Consider the following 26834-nt stretch of genomic DNA (forward strand, 5'->3'; position numbering starts at 1 on the left):
CTCCTTACTTTTTAGGAGGGGAAAAAGTGTGTCTTATAGAGCAAAAAATACGGTACACAACATCCATGGCAGCATGGATAAGGGCCTTATTATGTTAACCATACTCTTCAGCATGGAATCTTCATCCTCATTATGCACTGACCAGGCAATTCTATGCATGCCTTCTCAGAAGAAAGCCCCACTTAGTTCAGTGGTACATACTCCCAGGTATAGAATTGCAACCTGTGTTCACTTAGCCATCATGGCCTGAATGTCTTTTCCCCAGTCAGTCGCTACCAGTTTAGGGATAATGCTACAAAATATAGGTTGGATCTAGACTTACAGCACAAGCCTAACCATGTCTACTCAGAAGTACGTCCTATTGAATTTGATAGGGATTACTCCCAGCTAAGTGTGGTTAGGTTGAAGTACAACTAACGTAGGCTGCCATCCTAACATAGGGTGGTATTCAATTAAATTTTACTCAGCGTAGACCCACTGAAATTAATGGGCCTTAGTCATGTTCATTTATTTCAATGGGTATACTCTGAGTAAATCTTAGCTGACTACTGCCCCCAGAGTCTAGAATTTACCTCTTGTCAAATAATATTGCTGGCATAAAGTGAGAGACAGATAGCAACATTGAAAAAAATGTTTAATATGCATAGCTATAAGTGCAAAGTTCCACATTTTGACTGCACAACCTTTTTCATTCACTGCGTGGTTTCCTTTGTCAAAGGGCAAAAGTGAGTTGTTGTGTGGGGCAAAGGCAAAGTTCATACTGGCAAAAAGGCAGATTATATTACAGCAGGTGTCTTACAAACTTTGCTATAGAAAGTATGGCTTTATACTTGGGACATATAGCATGTGGACGGTTTTCATGAAAGCTTTGTAAGACATACGGGCATATTTCCTTGCCTAAAACACCGCTCAGATTAGTTAAATGAAACTATGCCACTATAAATGGCAAGTGTGGAAAGACTCAAAGTCCTCCCACCATTCTCTGTTCCAGAAAAAAAATAAAAACTTGCTCCTGGAAGACTTTCACCCAAGGAAATAAAGTTGAGCCTTTTTTACACTCACCAATTTTAAGCGATTCTCCGTGCAAAACAAGGTTAAACATCCACAGCTGTGAAATGAACATAAATGTGTAGCAGGGGGCATCCTCTGGGTGCATAAGGCCTAGGTTCAACCTCCTGCATCTCTAGACAGGCCTGCAAAAGATTGTCAGTACAGACCAGAGGTGGGGAAACCTGTGGCTTTTCCTGTGGTTGTTTGCCTCCAGCTCCCATCAATCTCTGCCAACATGGGCTGTGGTAAGAGATTATACTTCAGCAACATCTAAAAGGCTGTAAGTTAACTGCCTTAGGTAGACAACAGTGGCTGAGACAGCTTTTAAGGTTGGTGACGCTGAGCCAGGAAATGACGCTTTCTTTCTCCGACAGCTGTCTCGGTCTCATCGCAACGGACTGGCCAAGACAAAAGGGGAAAAAACCTGTTCGGAAATCTAGGTGACCTTGAGATGTTCTTCTGAGCCTGAGGAGCTTTTTCCTAAAAGCAATTACCAACTGCAGTGAAAGCAGTTGCTTTAATATATTCATGGAGCCTGGAGCTATCCTATCAGAGAGGTTACAAATGGCCACTGCAAGGGTTCCTAGGAAAGGGAGAAAGTTTCCAAGATACAACAGTCCACACAACAATACATATTTATTTATTGTTGCATTTGCATCCCTCCTTTCCTCCAAGAACCTCAAGATGGTGTACATCGGGGTAGTCAACCTAAGGCCCGGAGGCCGGATGCGGCCCAATCGCCTTCTCAATCTGGCCCGCAGACTGTCTGGAAATCAGCGTGTTTTTACATGAATTTTTACATGAGTAAAATGTGTCCTTTTTATTTAAAATGCATCTCTGGGTTATTTGGGGGCATAGGAATTCATTCACCCCCCCCCCAAATAGTCTGGCCCACCACATGGTCTGAGGGGTGGTGGACCGGCCCACGACTGACAAAGGTTGCTGCCCCTGGTGTACATAACCCTCTGTGTCTGGCAGATTGTGACTGGTTTAAAGTTTCGCAGTGAGCTTCATGGCTGAGTGGAGATATGAACTCTAGTTTCCCACATCCTAGTCCAACAATCTAACCACTACGTCATATTGACTCTCCTTTGAGAGCTCCTATAGCTCCCGGAGGCAAGGACTTGCTTGGTGCCATTCTACCGAACTACATTAGAATTCATGCACAGGTTTTCTTTGCAAATCTCTCTTGTTTTCAAACAAGCCTATCTGCATAGGGAGCCACCAGACTTTCTCTTTATTGCTGGTTCGATTTCTAGCTACTAAATAAGCTGAACCAAGGTCAATGTACTCAAATGCACAGGCAACAGGACACTTCTCAGGTGAGAGCTTTCAATTTTAGAAATCGAACAAAAAAATTGCCAAGTAATTTCCCTTGGTGGTTGCTGTAACCTTTTTAGAACTCAATTCTACTTTTGAGCCGTTTCCTGAGAGATTGCTTTTCAGTTTGAGTTTTGGCAGAAATCTGTTCTGTGCACACGCCATGCATTTTAACAACTTAGGCCTCGTTCAAAAAACAACTGAAGCAGGCATAATTGCAATTAACAACAAATCCACCTGCTGTGGGAAAACGTAATTATTGACAAGGTGGCCAAAGTTGTCTAACATCTTTGGTATCTTTAAGGGAGAGGGGCAAATTAAGACGCAATATTATGGGCCAATGGTATTGCTCCAGTGATCGTGTGTGTGGTATACTTTGATACGAAGAATGGGGGTCAATTCTGGCAATGCACTTTCTACTCCAACCCATGCACCTGACAATTTTCACAGTTGCTAAAATACAGCATGTTAGCCAGAAGATTGTGGCTGCAGTTTGCAGCAGCTTCCAAGATAATGGATGCATATTTTCCAGCCTCCATGATTACCTAAGTTGTCACTGGTTAAGACTGGCAAGGGAACAATCAGTGCCAGTGTGGTCTTGTGGCTAGAGTGTCAGACTAGGACCTCGTAGACAAGGCTTCAAATGCCTGCTCACTCAATGGATAACTTTGGGCCAGTCATTGCCTCTTAGCCTAACCTACCTCACAGGGGATTAAATGACATGAGGGAGAACCATGCACACCACCTTGAGCTCATTGGAGGAAAATGTGAGTTGCGCCTAGAGGCCCCTAGGACCCACCCCAAAAATAACTTCATTCGGACACATATTTTAGTTTTAAGTTTTTCGGCAAATTTTTGGCCACAACTTTATTGAATTACAATTTTGTGAGCGGTATTGGCTTAAGCATTGACTCCCGACTATCAGTGGTGTAGCGTAGGGGGTGCAGGGGGGGCCGGCCGCACCGGGCGCAACATCTGGGGGTTAGGGTTAGGGGGTGCAAATCCACGGGTTAGGGTGCGCAAATCCATGGGTTAGGGGGCGCAAATTACTTGCCTTGCCCCGGGTGCTGACAACCCATGCTACGCCACTGCCGACTATAACTGACTCCATCTCTCTGGGTGGCAGTCGAAAGGGGTAAACCAAACGAGGGAGCAACGTTGATGTGGACCAACCAAAGCTCACCCCGGGGTTCCTGGGGTCCTGGCATGGCCCTAGCCCTTCAAGCGGGCTTTGGACGAGATCCAGGACCCCCAGCTTCCTTTAACGGAATACCCCGTTCCTAGAGGGGCAGGTGATGGCCACACCTCCCCTCCCCACAATCCAACCGGGCCAGTGCCTAACCGCCACTTTACAAGTTGTGACGATTGCTAAGGGGTAGGCAAAAACCAAGTGGCTAGAGCCAATTGGAAAAAAAATCCTACCCAGCCCCTGTTCCAAAACAGGTGATCCAAACCAAAGCAAGGCAGATGAAACTACCTAACTCTAGGGAGGGAGGGTGGGTGTTCGGCAGTGTGACGCGAGTGCCCCTACTTCCGTCACGCTGCCGCTTTTAAAGCCCCTTGGATTATGCCACCCTCTGGGGATTGGCTAAAACAGCCTGGTGTGATCCAGGGTCTGTGGCCAGGGCTTTTGCTACTTCCCCCCACCCATTTTACCCCTATGGGGTAAGTCCCAGGCGCCCAGGCGCAACCAGGACCCTCCAATAGGAGGATCCCATATATAAATGCAATGAAAAGTTCTTTCCAGCTAAGGGAAGACTTGTTTCTGTGACTGCATTCTGGTTCACAAACTATGGTTTGTAGGAAACCTGCATTATCAGTATTGGACAAACTTCTGGATATAATTATGGTGTTAAAAATTAAAATGTATGCCTTTACCCTTCCAAGGTAGGGCTGTCTCTGTGGATCATTTTCATGCATGCACCCTAAACTGCTATGATGTGGTCAATATCATTTCAGGACTACCCAGAGATTCTGCAGCAGCGCTGACCTACAAGCTTCTTAGTTCTGATAAAGCGTGGTCTCTGTTATCTCTGTTTATGATATTAGATTCTGCTTTGTTATGCAAGGCAAACCCTGATCATGCTGTGGATGAACCTAGATACCAATATTATGGACAGAAGGCATATGATGAAAAACTAACCTAAACAAAGATAGCATGAAAACTTAATTCAATAGTCCCATTATTTGTACCACTACAGACATAAAACATTTTTTTCCTGCCAAATCTCTTTCTACCAGTTCTATCAACAATTTTCTAGTTCATATGGCACTTAAAACTAAACATAATGCAAGCTAGTTGTAAAACACAGAGCATACCATATACAGAGAGAGCATATTGTATACACACAATGTCTTATGTATACAGTCCGTTTTTCACTTACAGATCCCTAGTTCACTCTGAAAGTTATACACATGTCACATCAGAGAAACATAGCCAAATATGGAACACACTGCATTTGTTAAAGACCATCTTTATCCTTCTGTACAAAGCTGAATCAGCACTGTAACAGTTCAGATTAATTTTTAACAGTTGTTTGTCTTTTTAAGGCTATATTCTCAGCAAGAGATCCTCCTGCCGACTTTTATAGCCTCTAAACCTGCAATTCTGATTCGGATCTCTAAACAGTCAAAAGGCTTAGTTTTAATATCTGCTCAGCTACTTCAGATCTGATCTTCAGAAGTCTTTATTTCCCAGTATCTTAACTCACAGCTTGCTTGCATTTTTTTAAAGCGTTATCATTCACATCCAGTTATCTTGACTGGTTTCCAGTCTGTTCCAATTCAAGACAGTAAATTTTATTAGAGAATCTAGTGTAAGGGGGGCGGGAATCTAGGGTCCAAAAAAGGAGATTCTTGACACATACACACAATGCCATAATTCAGATGACAAGATGGAAGCACAACTGTGAATAAAACATGGATTAAGCTGTGGAGATGTGCGTACAAATCTACGCATGCATTTGAATCCTCACTTGGGCTCCACTAGATCGGCTGGATACACTTTTTGATGCAAATATGAAAGCACATCCCCATCTGGAACCACAAGCTATTGAGCATGGCTAACGCTGAATTGGAGCCATGAAGATTTAAACTTCTTTGTCTTTCTTGTTTATGAACGGCTTTATTATTTTTCTCCTCAGCACTACATATTAACCTTCTAAAAATCAGATTCTCATTTCCAAAAGGCAATAGACACTGAAGTCTGCTTTTAAACACTCCCCTGGTGTTAACTTTGCAATAAATATCAAATCAGGTGACTTCCTAGAACTTGAAATGAATTATTCTAAGCTCAAGTGCTTCCATATATTAAAAAAGTATCCAGAGCAATCTTTCTCCTCTATTTCTAATTATCTGCATGGCAGAGCATGAGGTGAAATCTAAATTTATTTTCGTAGGCGAATAATCGTTTACCATCTGCAGTGTTTTAAAAAGGTAGAAGAGAAATTGGAAATGAAAAAGCAACAAGCTAAACAAACAGTCTGAGCTAAAATGGATATTAAAAACCTGAGCAGCTAAGGACTTAGATAAACATCAAAACAAAGGGCTTGATCTAGTCCCATAAGCAAATAGCACATCTTTGTGGAGGGATCCCATAGAGAACAGAAGAGTCCAGGTTATACACATAATTTTGGGGTCTTCCTAAAAATCTAGGTGGCTTCCCAGCCTATTGATACTCAGTACCATGGGAGGGTGGGCTTGGCTTCTGTTATACACTACTGCAGGGGTGTGCCCCCAGATATTGTTCGGACTACAACCCCCATTATCCCTCTGGATTGGCCATGATGGCCAGAGCTTGTAGGAGTTGCAGTCCAACATCTGGACTGCCTATCTCTACTGTACAGGGATTATTCTGTGAACAGCTGCTGAGACCACAGTGAACTTGATCAAGCTCTCAAAATGTTACTGCATGCGAACATCTACCAGTATGAAAGACGTATGTTTAAATCTTCACATAGACAGAAGGTGGAAGCTAATGAATTAAATGTGAGGGCAACAAGTTCTCCAAACATCTATGAATCTTTGGATTGATGGAGGACTGTACGGGACTAACGGACCACTCTGTAATGTTAATACCCAATCCAGGACTTGGCATTGTTAGAAATGGGTCCTGAACTAATCACAGCTGGTTAATAATATAGTTGAACATTTAATAACATCTAAATTGCAACATGGTTTGTAAACGTTTGAATAAACAACAATGCATTTGTTCGTATTGCTATAAAAGGTGGGATATAAGAATTAATCACAATAATAAAATATGTAACAAGTATACTATGCACTCCTGCTGCTAATAAAAACCACATTTCGCATGTTTTCAAATGTGATTTGGAAAATGTCTTATTGGTGCATGTGCCTTTCCCCACCGAAATAAACTCCACACAAACTTTGATGCTTGTAATTTTTGAATGTTTTTTAAAAAAAACTTTAGATCTAAAGTTCACAGAATACAGGAGAGAGCTCCTGATATGTACAGGAATTTGTTAGGAGTTGTATAAGCTGCTCTCTGCCCCCATTACATCCACAGTGGATACGATCCATGTGGGAGAGAAAAAAGAGAATAATACACAACACAATGGGCAAAAAGGAATTGAAGGGCTGGGGAAATCTAGCATATTATTTTTACTATCTAATTCTATTTCCATCACACCTTTCCTCACAGGCACTTAAGGCTGCATGCATGGCTCTTCTCCCACTCATTTTATCCTCAAAACACCTCATGAGGTAAATTAGGCTGAGCTATACAGGTGTCTGGCCCACGGTGATCCAACAAACTTTATGGGCTGAGTGGGGATTTGAATTCGGGATTTGGTTTGACAATCTACCCTCAATACCATATCACACTGGCTTATGGTCGAGCTTTGCTTGACATAACCATGCTAGTAAATCCTCAAAGCTCATCAGTGTGCAAAAATATTTACTAGCCCAGCTGATCTAAACATACCTGTCTTAGTCACTTGTGGAACGATATTGATTCAAGGAAAAACAACCACCACCCATCCCACAGTCCATTTCACCTGGTCGCATTTAGGCAACGTTTTACTTGTCATCTGCTACCACCAGAGAATTGCTGCCATGAATAACAAACTGTGATGGATCAATATTTTAACGCTACTTTTTTTATACAAACTGCCAGGCTCAGTAGCTTTGGCTGGGTTCATGCACTTAATTTTGAGTAAAAGCAACTACAAGTCTTGTGGCGTCTTAAAAGACTCACAAATTTAGAATGACATTGCTGTCTCTCTTTGGAGTTCTTCAGCTCCAGGAGGGCCATTTAAAAGTAATTTGCAGTGTGTCCTGAATGGTTCTCCCACTGGCTTTTGAATATTGCCATTTCTGATGCCAGATTGGTGTCTATTTATTCTTCTGCAGAGACTAGCCTGCTTGTTCTATGGAGAATGCAGAAGGGCATTGCTGGCAGATGATGGCATATATCACGTTGGAAGATGAATGAACCCGATACTACGAATGGCATTATTAGGTCTTTTAATACTTGTTGCCAGTGTAGGTATGTGGACAGAGCTGGCGTCTAGATCTATCACAGGAGCTGTCCCTGTGTCCATAACTTTGTTATATGCCCTGCTGTTACTGGTGAGTAGCTATTTAAGGTGTGAGATCTGTCAGTAAGGAAGTACAAGGCCTACTATTCAAGGCCTGTGACATGGAAATGCCATTGTTCAGAATGGACTATAGAGCATAGGTGATACGTTTGAGTAGCTTCCGCTGGGAACTTTAAGTGATAAGTGGTGTCCTGTCATTTTATTCTTCTAGGTGTGTCCTGTAGCAGATTATTACTGAGTAGTAGTCTGACCTGGTGGATTTGTTTTTGTATCTGGCATGTAAACTATAGTGCACAAAAGTTGATGCAATAAAAATCAACAAGTCTTTACGAGTGCCACTAGACTGTTATTTTTGCCGCAAAAGGCTAATATGGCTGGACTTTGGGGGAGTAATTCCTTTCTTGGAATCAAAGCTTAGGGACACTGGATTTTTCATGCTTCGATGCTCTTTATCCACAGTGTTCAATACTACAAAATCTCTCTAGTCTGCTTATGGCAAGTGTAATATTATATAGCCTGTAAAGGAGGACAGGAAAATCCCAGCAATGTATAGAAGAGAGAGAAAATGACTACGTGTCATATTGGGTAGTTTTCCCCTCCATTATTTTCTCCTTAAATTAACACAAAGTGTGTGGGAGGGAACTCTAACGGGATTTGCAATCTCTCAGTCTTTCAAACCAGTAACAATGCAAAACATGTAGGGACTTAAGGCCAGTGGCGTAGCGTGGGGAGTGCAGGGGGAGCCGGCCGCACTGGGCGCAACATCTGGGGATTAGGGTTAGGGGGCGCAAATCCACGGGTTAGGGGGTGCAAATTACTTGCCTTGCCCCGGGTGCTGACAATCCACGCTACACCACTGCTTAAGGCTAAATATTTTATAGCCACAAAGTGCAAGATTTCCCTAGGAAGTGATGTATTAGAAAGAAACACATCTCTTCTGGTATCTAAGCACTGATTCTCTTTGAGAACATCCTTTTGTGAAAGAAAGTTCATGTGGCTGCATTGTGTGACTCCTCACATCAGTTTATCAAGCAAGAACTGCTTATAAATACCTTTATTTCCCTCCAGTTACAGAAAATTAGCCTAAATATAGACCAGCCCAGTTGTGAAGTTGCAGGAATAAGCATGTTATCCAACTCCAGTTATCTACTATGATTATCTTAGTATTGGGTGAACTTCTTCACATTACTGTTTTTTCCACTATGTATGACTTTTAAAAGTTGGTACTAACATGCTACTGATTTGTTTTATTTAAATATGCATACTCTGTGTGTGTGTATGTGTGTGTGATAGATTTTCCTCCTACTTTTTAGGAGAATCTCCTTTGAACGTGGCAAAAATATCGTATACAATAGTACCTTGGAAGTCAAACGGAATCTGTTCTGTAAGTCCATTCGACTTCTAAAACGTTTGAAAACCAAAGCACAGCTTCTGATTGGCTGCAGGAAGCTCCAATCAGAAGCCACGGAAGCCCCGTCGGATGTGCGGCTTCCAAAAATAGTTCGCAAACCGGAACAGTCACTTCTGGGTTTGCAGTGTTTGGGAGCCAAAACGTTCAAGAACAAAGCTGTTTGGAAACCAATGTATGACTATAGTAACGAAACAAACACAATTTGGAATTGTCTCCTCAGGTGGCTTTGTTACATCTTTAGACACCAGGCAAAAACATTCCATTTTTCTCAGGCTTTTGGCTAATTAAACCATCTATGGCCTTTGAAACTGTGGGGTTTGTTTGTTTGTTACTATATTACGTATCCTTGGATGAAGAGCAGCATAGAAATAGTAATAATAATGATAATAATTTTATTTTTCTTTACAGATGTAAAAGTTCTATATATTTAACAACAAGAACATACCCTTAAAGCTTCAATCACAAGATCTCGTGCTTCCAACTCCCCTTCCAGAACACTCAAGAGCATCCGCAGTTCTGATTTGCTGAGATTGTCCACATCAAACTCTCTTTTCTGCAAAATGAAGGAAAACCAATGATTAAAACAATGTACACAAGTCAGAAAGTGACCTAATGCAGCGGGAAAGTAAAAAAATAAATAAATGTACCCATAGTTCTTTAATTTTAGTTTAAAGGCTTGATGCTTCCCATGAGAAAAGGAACAAATGTGTTTGCATCATGGCCAATAAGCACCAACACCAGCAGCCATGTGTTTGCCAGCATGGTGTGTATTAGGGCTGGGTATCAGTTTCATAGCTTTTGACCTGGCAATATATCGCAAATCATGATGTATGTTTGTGTGCTATGCAAAAATCACAGTGTGAGGAAAACCATGAAGCCAGCCAATGCCTCTACATAGCTCCATCCTTATTTCAGACATTATGATACCAGTATATTGCGATGTTTAGCTGGTGCTGTGTCGCAATGTTGAAAAGCAGAAAATGCAGTTGTACTTTGGAAGTTGAACACCTTGCGACTTGAACGTTTTGGCTCCCAAACGCCACAAACCCAGAACTACCGTATTTTTCGCCCCATAGGACGCACCGGCCCATAGGACGCACCTAGTTTTTTGGGGGGGAAATAAAGAAAAAGAAATTTATTTTCCCCCCAGGTGCAGGGCTTGGGCTTCCCCCGACCCCAGCCCCCAGAACAGGCTGCTATCCGCTAGCTGTGGGAGAGCCGCACGCAGCTCTCCCACGGCTAGCAGAGCGCTGCACGAAGCCTGAAGCTTGGGGCCTGCTGAGCTCAGAGCGGCCCAAGCTTCTGGGTGCAGGCAAGCTCTCCGCTAGCCGTGGGAGAGCTGCGCGCGGCTCTCCCACAGCTAGCGGACAGCAGCCTGTTCTGGGGGCTGGGGTCGGCTAGCGGATAGCTTCCTGAAGCCTGGAGAGCAAGAGGGGTCGGTGCGTATTCACCCCATATGATGCACACACATTTCCCCTTCATTTTTGGAGGGGGGAAAGTGCGTCCTATAGGGCGAAAAATATGGTAAGTGTTCCAGTTTCCGAACATTATTTGGAACCTGAACATCCAACGTGGGTTCCATGGCTTCTGATTGGCTGCAGGAACTTCCTGCAGCCAATCAGAAGCCATGTCTTAGTTTCTGAATGTTTTGGAAGTCGAATGGACTTCCAGAAAGGATTCTGTTCGACTTCCGAGGTACAACTGTATTGAAAACCCACCCCTACCTGAACAGTAAAAGCAAACTTAATTAGCCGACAGTAACTTGCTTCAAACACATGGAAGCAAAATTGACAGACTAGTAAGTTAAGGGAGTTTTTAACCACTTTATTTGTGAATTTTAAAACATAAAAAATTTGGCAACATTTCAAATTTAACAATCAATCAATCAATCAATCAATCAATCCACCTGCAACTTCCCCTCCCTCCCTCAATGGTTCTGCCAAAATTTCAATTTATGCTGCATATTATGGTTACTCTATACCTTTGTCTTATCACAAAAGAAAAAAACAACTTCCCCGCCCACTGCTGTTCTTACTCAAATCCTATCTGCGTTTTAAAATATTTACACTGAGTTTCTAAATATTCCGCAAACATTTTCCAATGCTATTTAATGTCAATCTTTTTTTTTATCTCTAATTTTTACAAGTCAAACTTGCCATTTCTACATATTCCATCAATTTCAGCTGCCAATTTTCTTTGGTAGGTACTGTCTCATCATGCCATTTTTGTGCATATAATATTCATGTGGCTGTAAAGAAATAGATTTATCTCTGTGTGTTTTTTTTGGGGGGGGGATATCTATTCATTATCTCCTGTAAAAAGTCTTCCAGTCTTTTTGGGAGAGTTACCTTAAATCTCTTTTTTATCTCATTGTAAATCATCTCCCAAAAGTCCTTGGCCACTCTGCATGTCCACCACATATGGTAAAAGAAGCCTTCTACTTCTTTACATTTCCAACAAAAAATTTGACGTTGATTTGCTAATTGTAAGTTGAGAGGATTTAAAACTGGGGTCAGGAAAGAATTTAAAAAACAATCAGAGCAGATGAATGGCAAACAGAGCCTTTCACAAAAAGTTATTTGACTAAATAAATTATAGCTGCACAAGTGCCACTGATAGTCATTTTGCCTGAATAAATTAAGAGTTACCCTGCTTTAACAACAGGGAGAAAATACTCTCTGTAACTAACCCCTTTAGCCATTAGAACAATAGAACAAAATAACAATACCCAGAAGAAAAACATATCTTTCTATGCCTGCCACCATGTTGCTTTCTAGTAACTCCCCCTCAACCTGACGGGCAATAACAGCCAGGTAAAGTATTTCCAGTTCAGCACCAAGCATAGCACAGCTATTCCATTCTACTGGGTTTTATGACCTACACGCAAGGAAATGTTGCTCTAGGGTGACATTTGGCATGCAAAACTTAAACATGGGAGATTTTATTTAAACTTTAAAGAGCCTGCTTTGTTGTTGCATGAGAGTAGACAACAAAAGAATTCAAAATACAATTTCTCAGTTGATTTTTTTGTTCCTGCAGCTATCAAATTCGTGAGCTCGGTATAATTTAATACCCAGTTGCACATAAGTGGTAGTTGCTGTGTGTCATTTGAAAGTAAGGGAGCAGGAAATATTATTGCATTGGAACATGCTTGTTACTTGATTCAAAGAACCGTGCACAAAAAAGCCATTTATAAAATGGCTAGGACTCCTGCTACTGCAGAGAAGCCTGAAGTCTTGCTTCAAAGTATCACGGTCTTCTTGTGCTAACAGTACTGTACAGAAACAGGAATTAGCATTGTTGTGCCAATTCCCTCCTATAGTTTTCCCTGTATGGTGACGACACATCTCTTCAACCTGACCTTCAACATCGAAATGTATATTCTTAGGACTCGTCCTATTCTTGTGCTTGTAATTTGTTTTAAACTGTTTGAATGTGTTTTGAACTGTTGTGACCACCCTTGGGATCTTAAAGTGAAGGATTGCCAATAAATTAAAATACCAACAGTGACAACACTAACAGTTGCCCAGACAATATTGTTTCACTAACGATTTCACTAGCAACTGCCCAGACAGCAGTGCTTATCTGAGGAATGATGGTAACAAATTCAGTCTGGGATGAATGCAGTCAGAACTAGGGAATCTGTCACCAAAATGTTGGAGAGGCTGCACCTCCACAAGCACATACCTTCACATGTGGCAGGAATGCCCTAAAATCCAACCCTTCTGGACAGCAGTCATACAAGAGATATGCAAAAGAACTAAAGAAGTATTGAAACTCACCCCAGAACTAGCCCCACTGAACATCTTCCAAGATCATAATGACCACTCACATTATACAGGGCTTATAACCCACCTACTCTCAGCAGCCAGAAGCTAGACACTGGAGGGACCTGTCAGGAGTAAACATGGACCATTGGTATCCAATTGTTTGGGAAATAGCCTTACTAGAAAAACTAACCAATAAACTGAAACTGACATGGGGACATTGGCTCTAGTACGTTTCCGAGCACAATTCAAACTGTTGGTACTGACCTTTAAAGCCCTAAATGGCCTCAGTCCTGTATACCTGAAGGAGCCTCTCCACCCACATCGTTCAGCCCGGACACTGAGATCCAGCGACGAGGGCCTTCTGGCGGTTCCCTCACTGCGAGAAGCCAAGTTACAGGGAACCAGGCAGAGGGCCTTCTCGGTAGTGGCGCCCGCCCTGTGGAACGCCCTCCCACCAGATGTCAAGGAAATAAGCAGCTATCTTATCTTTATTTTTTAAAAAATGATATTTTATTAAGTTTTAAGAATAACAACAGGATAACAGAATGTCTAGTTGCCATTTTGGGACAAGACGGCTCCAAAGTCTTATTTTTCAAACGATGGGCTGACCTTTAAAGCCCTAAACGGCCTCGGTCCTGTATACCTGAAGTGTCTCACATACCCACATCGTTCTGCCTGGACACTGAGGTCCAGCTCCAAGGGCCTACTGGTGGTTCCCTCATTGCGAGAAGTGAGGTTACAGTGTCAGACAGAGGGCCTTCTCGGTAGTGGCGCCCGCCCTGTGGAACGCCCTCCCACCAGATGTCAAGGAAATAAGCAGCTATCTTATCTTTAAAAGACATCTGAAGGCAGCCCTGTTTAGGGAAGTTTTTAATATTTAATGCTGTATTGTTTTTAACACTCGATTGGGAGCCGCTCAGAGTGGCTGGGGAAACTCAGCCAGATGGGCGGGGTATAAATAATAAATTATTATTATTATTATTATTATTATTATTATTATTATTATTATTATTATTGGATGCCTTCACCCCGGCATGGCTCCCCTTTATTACATACACAGCCCAACAAGACAACAACAAAAATCCATCAAAAACATATAAATCAGTCTGGCTTACCTGACCCAGCAAGCTCTCTTCCCCCTCACAAATACAAACAAACCCCACTGCAGACAACCACACACAACGAACCAACCACACCCTGCCCCCCAATACCTCTCACTACCAAGGAAATGTAATAAAGAAATAGAAAGATAACCTACCCAGCTGACACTGACCTAAACCCCACACATAAGCCTCATCACCTCACCCTTCCTCTCCCCATTCTTCTTCCCCAACCTTAAACTGTACTCAATGCTAATGTCTCACAACAGATGTAACTGATTTGTAAGAAAGACTGTACAACCTGAAAAAAGAGAAAAGGCATGTACTTTTTTCAACCAAGGAAATCTTTAATAAAAATATTTTTTTTAAAAAAAGACCTAGGGAATCTCCTGAACCCATTCTCTCCTCCACCCACTTCAACTGGAAACTCATCAAATTTCTACCTACTCCCCTCATGGACAGTCTGTGCTGTCTTCAACTTCCCTCTCCCATTTATCTTCATACTCCAAGCTTTTGCTCCCCACCCTCATCTAAACCGAAAGACTTTGGGGTAGAGATGAGCAAATCAGTCTATTTCTGGTCCCTGCCACTATTGCAGGTATACACCCCTAAGTCCATTCAGGACCACAGCCATAGTCATCTGTGGCTATCAAAATGAAAAAGGTGCATTTAAACATGTGGCTACCACATGAAAAAGGTGCATTTAAACAAGTCTTATAGAAGACACTTCACACTTCTAAATGTGTTTCGCTAAGTTTTTTTTAGTTGTATGGGAACATTTGTGTGACGCAAAAACCATTGGATAACTAACTTCTAATCTGCACATTAGCCCAGGAGGTGCAGATCAGAAGAGAATTTGCAGAGATTGAATTTTGCAAGCAAATCTAGTTCCAGCGAGGCTTAAGCCAATATACTAGTTAAATCAGGCATCCCCAGCCTTCGGCCCTCCAGATGTTTTGGACTACAATCCCCATCATCCCTGACCACTGGTCCTATTAGCTAGGGATCATGGGAGTTGTGGGCCAAAACATCTGGAGGGCTGCAGGTTGGGGATGCCTGAGTTAAATGAAGAACTACATCAAAATCGTGCACCTGAATGTAATTTCATCAATAAGCATCTTCATGCCATGCTCTCTAAAGATGCCATAGCTAAATCCTACAGCAGACACACTCAGCCACACATGAGCTGTTTATTTTTAATACAACACCCCCCCCCAAAAAAACGTGGCAGTTAGGCTTGTCCATGCTCTGCAATGAATATGTCACTCAGAGTTGGAGGGGAAATCATTAAGCCGATATATTCTGATAAGCTTTGTCCAACAGTGCAGTTCTGTGCATTTTTACTCAGAAACAAATTCTACTGTATTCAGTCAACTTTACCTCAGTGTAAGTGTGTGCAGCGGGGGGGGGGGGGCGTGTGTGTCCCTCTAGAGCAGTGTTTCCCAAACTTGGGTCTCCAGCTGTTTTTGGACTACATTTCCCATCATCCCTGACCACTGGTCCTGCTTTGCTAGGGATGATGGGAGTTGTACTCCAAAAACAGCTGGAGACCCAAGTGCTCTAGAGCAGTGTTTCCCAACCTTGTGCCTCCAGATGTTTTTGGCCTACAACTCCCATCATCCCTGACCACTGGTCTTGCTAGCTAGGGATGATGGGAGTTGTAGGCCAAAAACATCTGGAGGCACAAGGTTGGGAAACACTGCTCTAGAGGATGCTGGACTACAACTCCAATCATCACTAGCCAGGTCTGATAGGAGCGGGAGTCCTGCAACATCTGGCTGGCCGCGAGTTCACCACGACTGGTGGGTGGAACTGCATTTCTCAACTTGTTCAAGCTTCGAAGAAGGATGCACCAATTACAAATTGTAAGCACGGCTCATCCATTAATGAATTAACCCATTAATGAAACCATTAATAAATTACAAATTCAACCAAACTAGAGTGACTGAAAATGTGCCCTTTTTGTGGCTCCTGCAAATGCATATTTTTGTGGGAAACCTGCACACTTTGAAATGGTTGTGGAAAAGCTCTGGATCCTCCAGATGTTGCTGGACTCCGACTCCCATTATCCATAACCATTGGGCTTGCTGGTTGGGGCTGATGAGAGCTGGAGTCCAACAACAGCTGGAGGGACATGCATGGGCTTCCTATCCCTCTCTTAAAATCTCCAATGTAAGCGATATGTCATTTACATAATTGCCGGAGTAAAACAGCAGGTATGTTCTGAAAAATCATATAGGACCCCATCAGGAAAAGGAAAAGCAAAGCAAAGCAAACCCTTCTGGTTTCTAATTAGATACTTTTCACAGTTCTTAGTATCCTTCTAACCAAACATCTTGCATCAAGTGTCTTTGGCAGTTTTTTTTCCTGGACAAACTATGAGGTTTCAAGAGATGGGGGGGGGGGGGCTGCTTGCATGGTGCCAAAAATATGCATTAGCAAAGGTACTTGAAAAGGAAAGTAGATACATTTATAACAGCTCTTAATTCCTATGGGAGTGTCTGTGCTCTGCTCTTGAATTGGCCCATTAAAAAGCTTGCTCTGTGATATTACTTTTTTACAAAAATATGCTTGCAGCAAGTACTGGGAAGATATAACATAAGGACAACATCTGAGCCAGTAAGTAAGGCTGCCTAGAGAGTCCCAGGCCTGTTAAAATTCCATTGGTAGAAGACCTAAGGAAGAAATCTGAGAACCATATATTCAGAGCAGGTAAACTTCAGACAAAAAAAGAAAACCAGGTTGAAAGGTCCATTAGGAAATCTTTGTCCTCCAGCTAGTTCTACTTAACGCCATAAAAAACGAAAGTCCTATCAGTAAGAATGCTGTTGAGATGCAAACACAAGATCATTTAACACTAAGGTTTGGCCATTTTGGGACGCAGGTGGCGCTGTGGGTTAAAGCCTCAGCGCCTAGGACTTGCCGATCGAAAGGTCGGCGGTTCAAATCCCTGCGGCGGGGTGCGCTCCCGCTGCTCGGTCCCAGCGCCTGCCAACCTAGCAGTTCGAAAGCACCTCCGGGTGCAAGTAGATAAATAGGGACTGCTTACCGGTGGGAAGGTAAACGGCGTTTCCGTGTGCGGCTCTGGCTCGCCAGAGCAGCGATGTCACGCTGGCCACGTGACCCGGAAGTGTTTCCGGACAGCGCTGGCCCCTGGCCTCTTGAGTGAGATGGGCGCACAACCCCAGAGTCTGTCAAGACTGGCCCATACGGGCAGGGGTACCTTTACCTTTACCTTTTGGCCATTAACAAATCATTGCTACCCTGCTGTATTCACAATGGAGTGAGAAAAGAGGGCTTTCCCCACCTTTTAGGTATCTAGGAAGCAGCATACTGAGTCAACCAACAGATTGGTAGCACTTTCCTAGGACTTCAGATATGGGCCATTTCCATCCCTACTGGAAGATGCTGTGGATTGAACCTGGAATCTTTTAAATGCAATACCATTGCTCTCCACAACTGAGCAACAACAGTTCCCAAATGAATTTCAAGGCATGCTTACTGTGCATGGTGGATTCTAATCTGCTCTAATAATGACCAATTAATTAGGAACCAAGTTTTCACTGGTTTGATGCGGCGTGTATGAATACAGTATAAGGATAAGTATTGAATATGTTTTATAAGAACACATTTGTGCAATGGTAACAGCACAAATGTGGGTGGCGCTGTGGGTTAAACCACAGAGCCTAGGATTTGCCGATCAGAAGGTCGGCGGTTTGAATCCCCACAAGGGGGTGAGCTCCCATTGCTCGGTCCCTGCTCCTGCCAACCTAGCAGTTCGAAAGCACAAAGTGCAAGTAGATAAATAGGTACTGCTCCGGCGGGAAGGTAAACGACGTTTCCGGGTGCTGCTCTAGTTCACCAGAAGCGGCTTAGTCATGCTGGCCACATGACCCGGAAGCTGTATGCCGGCTCCCTTGGCCAATAAAGCGAGATGAGCGCCGCAACCAGAGTCGGTCACGACTGGACCTAATGGTCAGGGGTCCCTTTACCTTTAACAGCACAAATGTCTTTCAACAAGCAACAAAAGCCAATCACAGCACAGTGTTATGTGTGCCTACTCAAATTAAATCAGGATGAGTTCAGATCCCAGATAAATTGTGTATAGATTAGTAGCCTGAACCTAGGATTTCAGGTAGTTTAAGATGTTGTTGTTAATTACTTGTATCCTAACCCATTTGACAGGTTTGCCCCAGCCACTCTAGGATTCCACAGATGCTGTTTCTTTGTAAGTTTAGAAATCTCTCCCTTCACTCTTTAAAGGAGATACCAGAATCTACCTTCCGTGATGCAAAATGTTAACAGATACCAAGTCTGCTTCAGGCAGCTTTTGCATGAAATGTCTTTAAATAATTATTTTGTGTTATGCTACCCATCTGTCAAGTCCACCTTTTGCAAAACGAAGACATGCGTCTTCAGTATATATCGTGTAAAAATCCGAGTACATTTTGTCATTCAACACCATTCCATAACCAGTCCATTGGCACTGATACAGGCCTCAATCACAAGATCACCACCCATTTCTTACTTTTTTAAAAAAAAAAACTCAACAAGACAAAATCAAAGCCTGTGCTTTGATTACTAAATTAGGTTGACTGCTATACTTCTGCTTTCCCTGTGGCCCATGACTAAGGGCCAGCACACTAATTGCCAAGGCTTTCTTTGCAGAAGGAAGTGGGTTTTACTTGGGTGGGTAGTGCATTGTGGAAGTTTTCAAATGGTGTGTACAAATGAATCTTGGAAGCTTATCAGGAGTTCCTCAGCGGAACAGGGTGCTTCGTGAAAAGAAGCTTGCTCGCCACTTAGCATTTTCTCCTGTGCAGCTGTAGGAGAACACTTAATGTGTTGCAGGTTACACTCCCAGTTTAACCTATGAGGCAACAGTGTGGTTCAAAAGCCCTTAGCCCCCTGTTCCAGATGAACTATGGGTGCACCCTAGAATATATACAGAATTCCTTGCAATGCCCTGGGGCTTCATGGCAATTGTGATCAGGTTCCTCAACAGATGAGCTGGTATAGATAGAGGTTTGTGAAATGCAAAAAGTCTGAATGGATCTCAACTGCTACTTCCTCCACAGCCTGGGATGTCTGTAATGCTCCTTAATACAGTGGTACCTCAGGTTAAGAACTTAATTCTTTCTGGAGGTCCATTCTTAACCTGAAACTGTTCTTAACCTGAGGTACCACTTTAGCTAATGGGGCTTCCCGCTGCCGCCGGCGTGCGATTTCTGTTCTCATCCTGACGTAAAGTTCTTAACCTGAGGTACTATTTCTGGCTTAGGGGAGTCTGTAACCTGAAGCATCTGTAACCCGAGGTACCACTGTAAATGTACCTTATATATCAGGGGTTTCTGTCAAATGGTACTGTTCCCTCAGGGGAAATATGACAGAGGCCACACACCTGCAGCGGGCAAGACTCAAATCCAAAACTGGGTGCTGCATCTCTCTCTCTCTCTCTCTCTCTCTCTCTCTCTCTCTCTCTCTCTCTCCTCCCTCTCTTTTGCTTGCCCACTCTTACCCCATCCTTCACCCCTGCTCACATGAAATGAGGCCAGAATTGTCCCCCCACTATTGTAAACAATGGATGTTAGCACACTTGGAGCCCATAAGCAATTTACATCAGACAGATCCCATGAACAGACCACACCTGTGAGCCCAGAAATCAGCCACCACAAATAAGGATTGAAACAGCCTTTAGGACCATGAGGTCCTTAAGGCCAGTCTTATTAAGGTACAACACAAGCCACAGGAAAGCCCTTCTGTGCTATGAGCATCATGTCGAAAGGCTTGGTACCATGTATAGCACACCATCTTTAGCATTTGCATGCCAACATTGCTGGCACCAATAAAGAGCATGAAATACTGGTGCACAAATGCTATGCATTCTGGGAGCCACTGACCACTGGCAATATGGGCTGGTGCTGATGGGAGCTGGAATTCAGCCATATCTGGAGAGTGCAAGGTTGGGAACAGCTGGTCTGATTCAGTGGAAAGTCCCATGGAAACAGTAAATTGGCAAAAATGTATAAATCTAAATCAAATAAGTGTTGGAAATGTAAAGAGAAAGAAGGTTATCTTTATCATATGTGGTGGTCTTGTAGTAAGGTTAAAGTTTATTGGGAAATGATATATATAATTGAAAAAGATGTTTAAAATTATGTTTGTAAAAAATCCCAACCCTCCCCCCGTGAAGCTTTCCTTTTGGGAATTATAGGGACAGAACTACCCAAACTGTACAGAAACTGATTCATGTATGCTACTACAGGGGGAAGAATGTTACTTGCCCCCAAATGGAAAGAAGTAGAAGTCCCAGCAAAGGAAGAATGGATACAAAAACTGATGGAATATGCAGAAATGGCAAAATTTACCGGAAAAAAAATAGAGAATCAAGATAACAAACTTTTTATAAAAGAATGGAAATGGTTTATTGAATATTTACAGACAAATTGTAAACAGATAAGAACATTGGCACGATGACTGTAATAACCTGCCATTTCATAAGATTATATATTTAAAGTAGATGAATAAATGAACAAATTAATTTAATTGGGATATGCAGAAGATATTAAAAATAAACTTAAGGAACTGCAGAAAGAGAGGGAAGGAAGTCAAGTTGTGAAATGTTAAAATGACTGTGAAATTATTAAAATGTATAAACCTGAAAATCATATTTATTTTTTTTAAAGAGAGTCTCATGGAAAAGTCTTTCCAAGCATAGCTACCCGAGTTCCTTCTGAGATGTCAGTAAATGAATGTGTGGCCTTCTTTATGTAAAATACAAGAAGATAGGAAGCTGCCTTATATTGAGTCAGACACTCTGGTCCATCTACCTCAGTACCGTCTACACCAGGCTAGCCCAACTTTTCATATTTAAGTGGGCTGCAAGAGTACTATGACACAGAACCCATGGGCCACACACTGCCTTGTGGTGTGGGGGTAGAGAGTGGTGTTCAAAATTAGCCAGGCAGCTAATTTTGCACCTGACTATTGACCACTTGTGATCACATGAGGATGTCTGGGTTGCCAAGACATCTGGAGGTGCATGCCTGGGGAATTATTGGAACTTGACTATTTTCACACACCAAAACCACATCTTGTAGAATTCTACCAGTTATATTTATCTGCAGAATCAGGATGAATTTCAGAAACCAAAATGCTTTTTCTGTGCAGCCTGAGCAGGAGTAGTGAACAAGGTTACAGTAGTTAACTGTTGTAGCTTGCCTTCACTTATCCCATCCCACTGTCCTGCTCACAGTTGTGAAGAATATTCTGATGTTAGGAATCGTCTGTGTCACCGTTAAGAAAAAGAGGTAGGAACAGGCCAATATATAAGTGGACTGTCCCTGGATCAAGTGACTTTTCTTCTAAGTTCTCGATGCTCTTAACCCAGCCCAAGGTTCTCATCTGAACTAGGTATAATAATAATATTATAATAATTTATTATTTATACCCCGCACATCTGGCTGAGTTTCCCCAGCCACTCTGGGTGGCTCCCAATCGAGTGTTAAAAACAATACAGCATTAAATATTAAAAACTTTCCTAAACTTCCTTCAGATGTCTTTTAAAGATAAGATAGCTGCTTATTTCCTTGACATCTGATGGGAGGGCGTTCCACAGGGTGGGCGCCACTACCGAGAAGGCCCTCTGTCTGACACTGTAACCTCACTTCTCGCAGTGAGGGAGCCGCCAGAAGGCCCTTGGCGCTGGACCTCAGTGTCCAGGCAGAACGATGTGGGTGGAGACACTTCAGGTATACAGGACCGAGGCCGTTTAGGGCTTTAAAGGTCAGACCATCGTTTGAAAAATAAGACTCTTGTCCCAAAATGGCAACTAGACATTCTGTTATGGCAACTGTAACCTTGGTTTAAGGAGCTATTTGGTGCCCAGCTGATATATCTGAGTTTCTAGCCCAAAATGTGACTCTCGCTCCCAGCCTGCCTTCGCACTGCCTTCCCAAAGCTGGATAAGTGACCCTTCCCACCAGAGCCAGTGTGGTGTAGTGGTTAAGAGCGAAGGACTCGTAATCTGGGGAACCGGGTTCGCGCCTCCGCTCCTCCACATGCAGCTGCTGGGTGACCTTGGGCCAGTTACACTTCTCTGAAGTCACTCAGCCCCACTCACCTCACAGAGTGTTTGTTGTGGGGGAGGAAGGGAAAGGAGGTTGTTAGCCGCTTTGAGACTCCTTAGGGTAGTGATAAAGCGGGATATCAAATCCAAGCTCTTCTTCCTCTCCTTTCCAAAGCTGGAAAAGAGCAACCAGGAGGAGAGATGACTTGGATCACCCTGGTCTACACCGACTAGCTGCAGTCGCTTTCCGGAGTTTCATACAGACATTCTCTCCCAGCCTTGTCTGGAGATGTCAGACATGGAACCTGTGACTTTTTGCATGCTTGGCAGCTGCTCTGAGCTAGGCCCTTCTGCATCATGAAGGATGCCTTTCACACAGACTTCGCTGGCTATGTGTTCTTCAGCTTCATGTAGGTGTGAGGGGTGAATCACACCAACTGCCTTCAAGTTTCCCCTCATCCCTATTACCATGGCAACAAAGCAGATACTCAGGTTTGCATCCCCCACATACCAACTGCTAAGCTTAGTTCAGGAAAGCTGAGAATGGGAAGAATCTTGGCTTCCTTCCCAAATATGGCCATTAAAGAAGTCTCTTCTTTTTTCAGTCATAAATTTCTTGCTGACATTAAAAGGCAGGCTTATTTTTTTCCATAGTATTCTGTGCATTTTTTCGTCTTCCTGCAGAAGCCTGCCAGTATTGCTGCTGAAAGTTACTGGGTCCCCCACTCCCCGCCTCCACTTTCATAAGATGTCCTGGAAACAGCAGCTAGCATAAAATACCTCAAGGCAGTTGTGCTTAAAATGGCAGCCTTATGCTGAAAGTTAAATAACATTAGAACTCCACTCTATAACCATTGTCGTTCCTTTTAAATTGTTTATTGGGCTATCTATACTTTGAGGGCTGGAAAAACTAAGCTGCATGGCTTGCATTCAACTGAAAGCACTCTGCTGGAAATCTTACTGAACTTCCAAGTTACAAATTAATCTGGGCAAAAATCCAAAATCTATCTGTGAGTGAAGATACTAGCTTTTCTTCTTTATTCAGAAGAAAAACCAATAATGTTGTTTTAGTAGCCTAGTTACTTCAACACCATGTTCTCCTGGCCTCAGTGGAATTTACGGTACTCCCTGGTAAATGTACCCCACACTGCAACTCTAATGTAGCCTTTTCTAAAATGTCCTAACTGTTTGGAAAAATAAGCCCATCTCATTCCCTCTTTTAAGTTAGGTTAGGGAATAAATTCAGTATTTATGGGGGGGGGGAGACTAGGTAGCTTGAAAAGTCTTTCGTATCAACCTCAAAGTAACAACTTTTTAATAGGGTAAAGGTAAAGGTACCCCTGCCCGTACAGGCCAGTCGTGTCCGACTCTAGGGTTGCGCGCTCATCTCACTCAAGAGGCCGTGAGCTGGCGCCATCCAAAGACACTTCCGGGTCACGTGGCAAGCGTGATGAAGCTGCAGCTGGCGAACCGGCACCAGTGCAGCACACGGAAACGCCGTTTACCTTCCCGCTATAATGCGGTACCTATTTATCTACTTGCACTTAGGGGTGCTTTCGAACTGCTAGGTGGGCAGGAACTGGGACCGAACGACGGGAGCTCACCCCACCGCGGGGATTCGAACTGCCGACCTTACGATCAGCAAGTCCTAGGCACTGAGGTTTTACCCACAGCACCACCCGCGTCCCTTTTAATTGGGTAGCTGCTTATAAATAGCCTTCTGACTCCCTATATAGAAATAAGTGACCTGATTTTCAAAAATACTAAGCATAAAACCAGTCACATACAGGCTTCCTGCGTGTATGACTGACAGGTTTATTTAAAATATCTCTCTGAGTTGTATTACCAATGGCTATAGCTATAAAAAAATTAATTTACTCTTCAATAATTAGCATGTTTACTTTAGGAATCTCTCATATCTAAACAATAAAAACCAACTGATTCAACTGCTTGCCTTTTCAAGACCTTTAAGCAGATTAGTTCCAACCAGTTTGAATGGGAGTTTAATAAAGTGTTTGTACTATACAACTGTAAAATCCATTAAGTCACATAGAATGCTTAAATTCAGGACTCTATGTTGAGTAGCTCCAGGTCTTGTTAAACATCAGAGCCATGCATGCAGATGTTTTACAACACATGTATACATATTTATTACATCCACACATTACGGGTTTGCTATAGGAAACATTGGCATAACAGTCGCAATGTGTGGTGCTGCCTTAAGTGCCAGTTTGGACCCATTTCACAGAATTTCCTTTAGAATAGATTTCCTTCTGATAGGCTAGGTTGTTGCCAGAAAGTCCTCCCTGCCCCCCAAAAATCAAATTTTATGGCAGTTTCCTAAAATTTTGTTGTTGTTACTCAAAAAAGAAGTGTTTCGAACATATAAAAAAATGATGACACTACAGATCAGTCTGCATGGACTACAGCAGAGAGACAGGAAAATGTCTTATAGAGTCAGACCATTGGTCAATCTAGTATTGGCAGTAGCTCTCCAGGGTTCCAGACAAGAGTCTTTCAGCTGAAAGTAGGACTTTCTGCATGTGCTCTGCTACTTAGGTTAGGGTCCTTTGCCTGGCCTCATTTTGGGCCAGCCCTCTCCCCAAAATGCTGAACAGGCAAAGCAGAGGAGGGGTGACATCTTGATCTTATGTGCAAACAACTGCATGCTGCTTCAAGTGACAAGAGAATTTTGATTGGCAACTTTCCGGGCGGAGGGAATAATCAAAGCATGGATTTTTCCATGCCTTTCCACTTGCCACCCAATTAAATCAAAAAAGCGAGTGGCCTAGAAATTGACCTATGAATCAGAAAACAAAAGGGCACATCCGTGACAACTGTGGTTGGGCGGTAGGGGAGTCTAGCTAGGAAAGGCTGTCAAACAGCCTGTCAGGAGAAGTGGCAAACCCTAAAATCGGTCTGTACTTGGGGGAAATTTAAACAGCTCTTGCACTCGCGTGAGAGAAAGCCTCCAGCAACGATAGCAAAAAAAGAGAACAAGATAGATATTTCCTGTTCCACTACTTGGATGCAGAAGAAGGGGAAAGAACAACAGAGGATTAAAATAGGCTTATTGTTCGGGGGGGGGGGAACCACCTGATCTTCAACGCCCACCCGCATCCCAAACATTTCCCAGTTTAAGTGACCCAGCTATGTTTCTAATATAAAGTCTTCAACAGAGGTGGGAATCCAAACGCAACCATCAGCACCCTTCCCAACCCCCCGATAATGCTTCTGGCAATATCCCACGCCTGTTATTCGGTCGGGGGAGGCAGCGCATATGGAAGGGGAGGGAATTAATTCCAGGGCGATGAGCCCCCCCTTCTCCTTAGAAATGGTTGCGGGCGATCTGTGGCTGTCAATGCTCTGTGACGCGCCGCCAGCCCACCAGGGCTGTTGGAGGGGGGACCCTTGTGTTTCACCCGTCCCGCAAGCGAGGAGAAAAGCCCGCGTTCCTACAGCCCAATACATATACACACGAAAACAAAAGGGAGCCGCCTCCTGGAAAAAGAAGGGGATCTTCTCCCTCTACAAAGACCTCCTCGAAAGATCCCCAGATCGAGGGGAGGGGCGTCGGAGGGGCGGCCAATGTCCACCCATCCCCGCCAAGGGCGCACGATCAGAGCGGCGGGGCCTCCCATGGTCGCCTCTCCAGTCGTCTCCAGGGTCCCTCCGGCTTCCCCTCCCCGATCTCTCTCTCCGTCAGGCTGCGATCGAGACAGGAGAGATCCCTGGGGACTGCAGGTCTGCCTGCGCCCGAGCTCCGAGCCCTCCAGCTCCCATTTCTCCGGGGGCGCAGACGGCAAGACACCCTCCTTCCTCTGCGTAAAGACCCAAACCCAATGCGCGCTTTCCCCCCATAACGCACGCCGGGCCCGCGCTCGCTCGGCGCGCTCCGCTCTCCAGCCTCGAGAGGTGCGCCTTCTCCCGCTTGGGCGCAAAGCACCAGCCCGAGGGCGAGCGAGCGCGGAGCTCAGCCCGGCGGCAGCGGATAAGGGAGCCGCCTCCTCCAGCCCCGCGCCGCGCGCCGCAAGCCCCGCGCTTCGCCTACCGCTGACTCCGGATCGCCGCGGTTGCCAGAGCCGGGCTCCCCGCTCGCTCCTTCCGTCGCCATCTTCCCACTGGCAGAGCGATCCCCGACTCTCAGCAGAACAGAGCCGAGCCGAGCCGAGCGGCGGCCTCCGCACAACCCAGCTGCTTAACCCCCTCGGCGCCGGCAAGGATGGCCCTCCGAGCGGCAGCTTCGCCCCTCCGCCTGCCCGCCTCCCTCCTTCCCAGAGCGGGGCGGGCGCGGTAACGCAGGCGGGGAGGTGGAGCCAGGGAACCTCAAGAGCCGCGCGCCTGCCATTCCGTTTGCCTGCAGTCGGCGCTTCCACAGGGAAGGCGATCTGGCCGGGGCTCCAAGAGCGAGGGATGCTCTGGTCTCGGCCCATGCGACCATATGTGTTGTTGTTGTTGTTTTATCTTCTTCTCCTCGGACAAGGGACTCTAGTTGCGCTCCCCAGATTTTTCTGGACCAAGTCTTCTCTGAAGCATCCTAGGATTCTTCTTTTA

The 26834-nt window shown here is 44.0% G+C and overlaps 1 protein-coding gene and 1 long non-coding RNA gene across 3 annotated transcripts in view; one reads left to right on the plus strand and one right to left on the minus strand.

Moving 5' to 3' along the window:
- The window catches only part of CTTNBP2 (cortactin binding protein 2), a 120116-nt gene extending 93444 nt beyond the window's left edge, over positions 1 to 26672 (minus strand). Inside the window, exons 1-2 of one of the 2 annotated variants that reach the window (XM_083698909.1) lie at positions 26332 to 26665; positions 9788 to 9895 (exon numbers count right to left, since the gene is read on the minus strand). In XM_083698909.1, the coding sequence (XP_083555035.1) occupies positions 9788 to 9895; positions 26332 to 26394 (171 nt within the window). In that variant the 5' untranslated portion in view covers positions 26395 to 26665. Of the gene's footprint in view, positions 1 to 9787; positions 9896 to 26331 lie in introns of both variants that reach the window. The other variant, XM_083698910.1, reaches the window with a different exon arrangement.
- Positions 20588 to 26487, plus strand: LOC310825733. The gene is made up of 3 exons (XR_014555496.1): positions 20588 to 22212; positions 22401 to 23608; positions 23983 to 26487. It is a non-coding gene; the product is annotated as an uncharacterized lncRNA (long non-coding RNA).
- Positions 26673 to 26834: the final 162 nt, after the last annotated feature.

This window comes from Podarcis gaigeae, assembly GCF_964106915.1.
Source record: "Podarcis gaigeae genome assembly, chromosome: 10".
NCBI lineage: Eukaryota > Metazoa > Chordata > Lepidosauria > Squamata > Lacertidae > Podarcis > Podarcis gaigeae.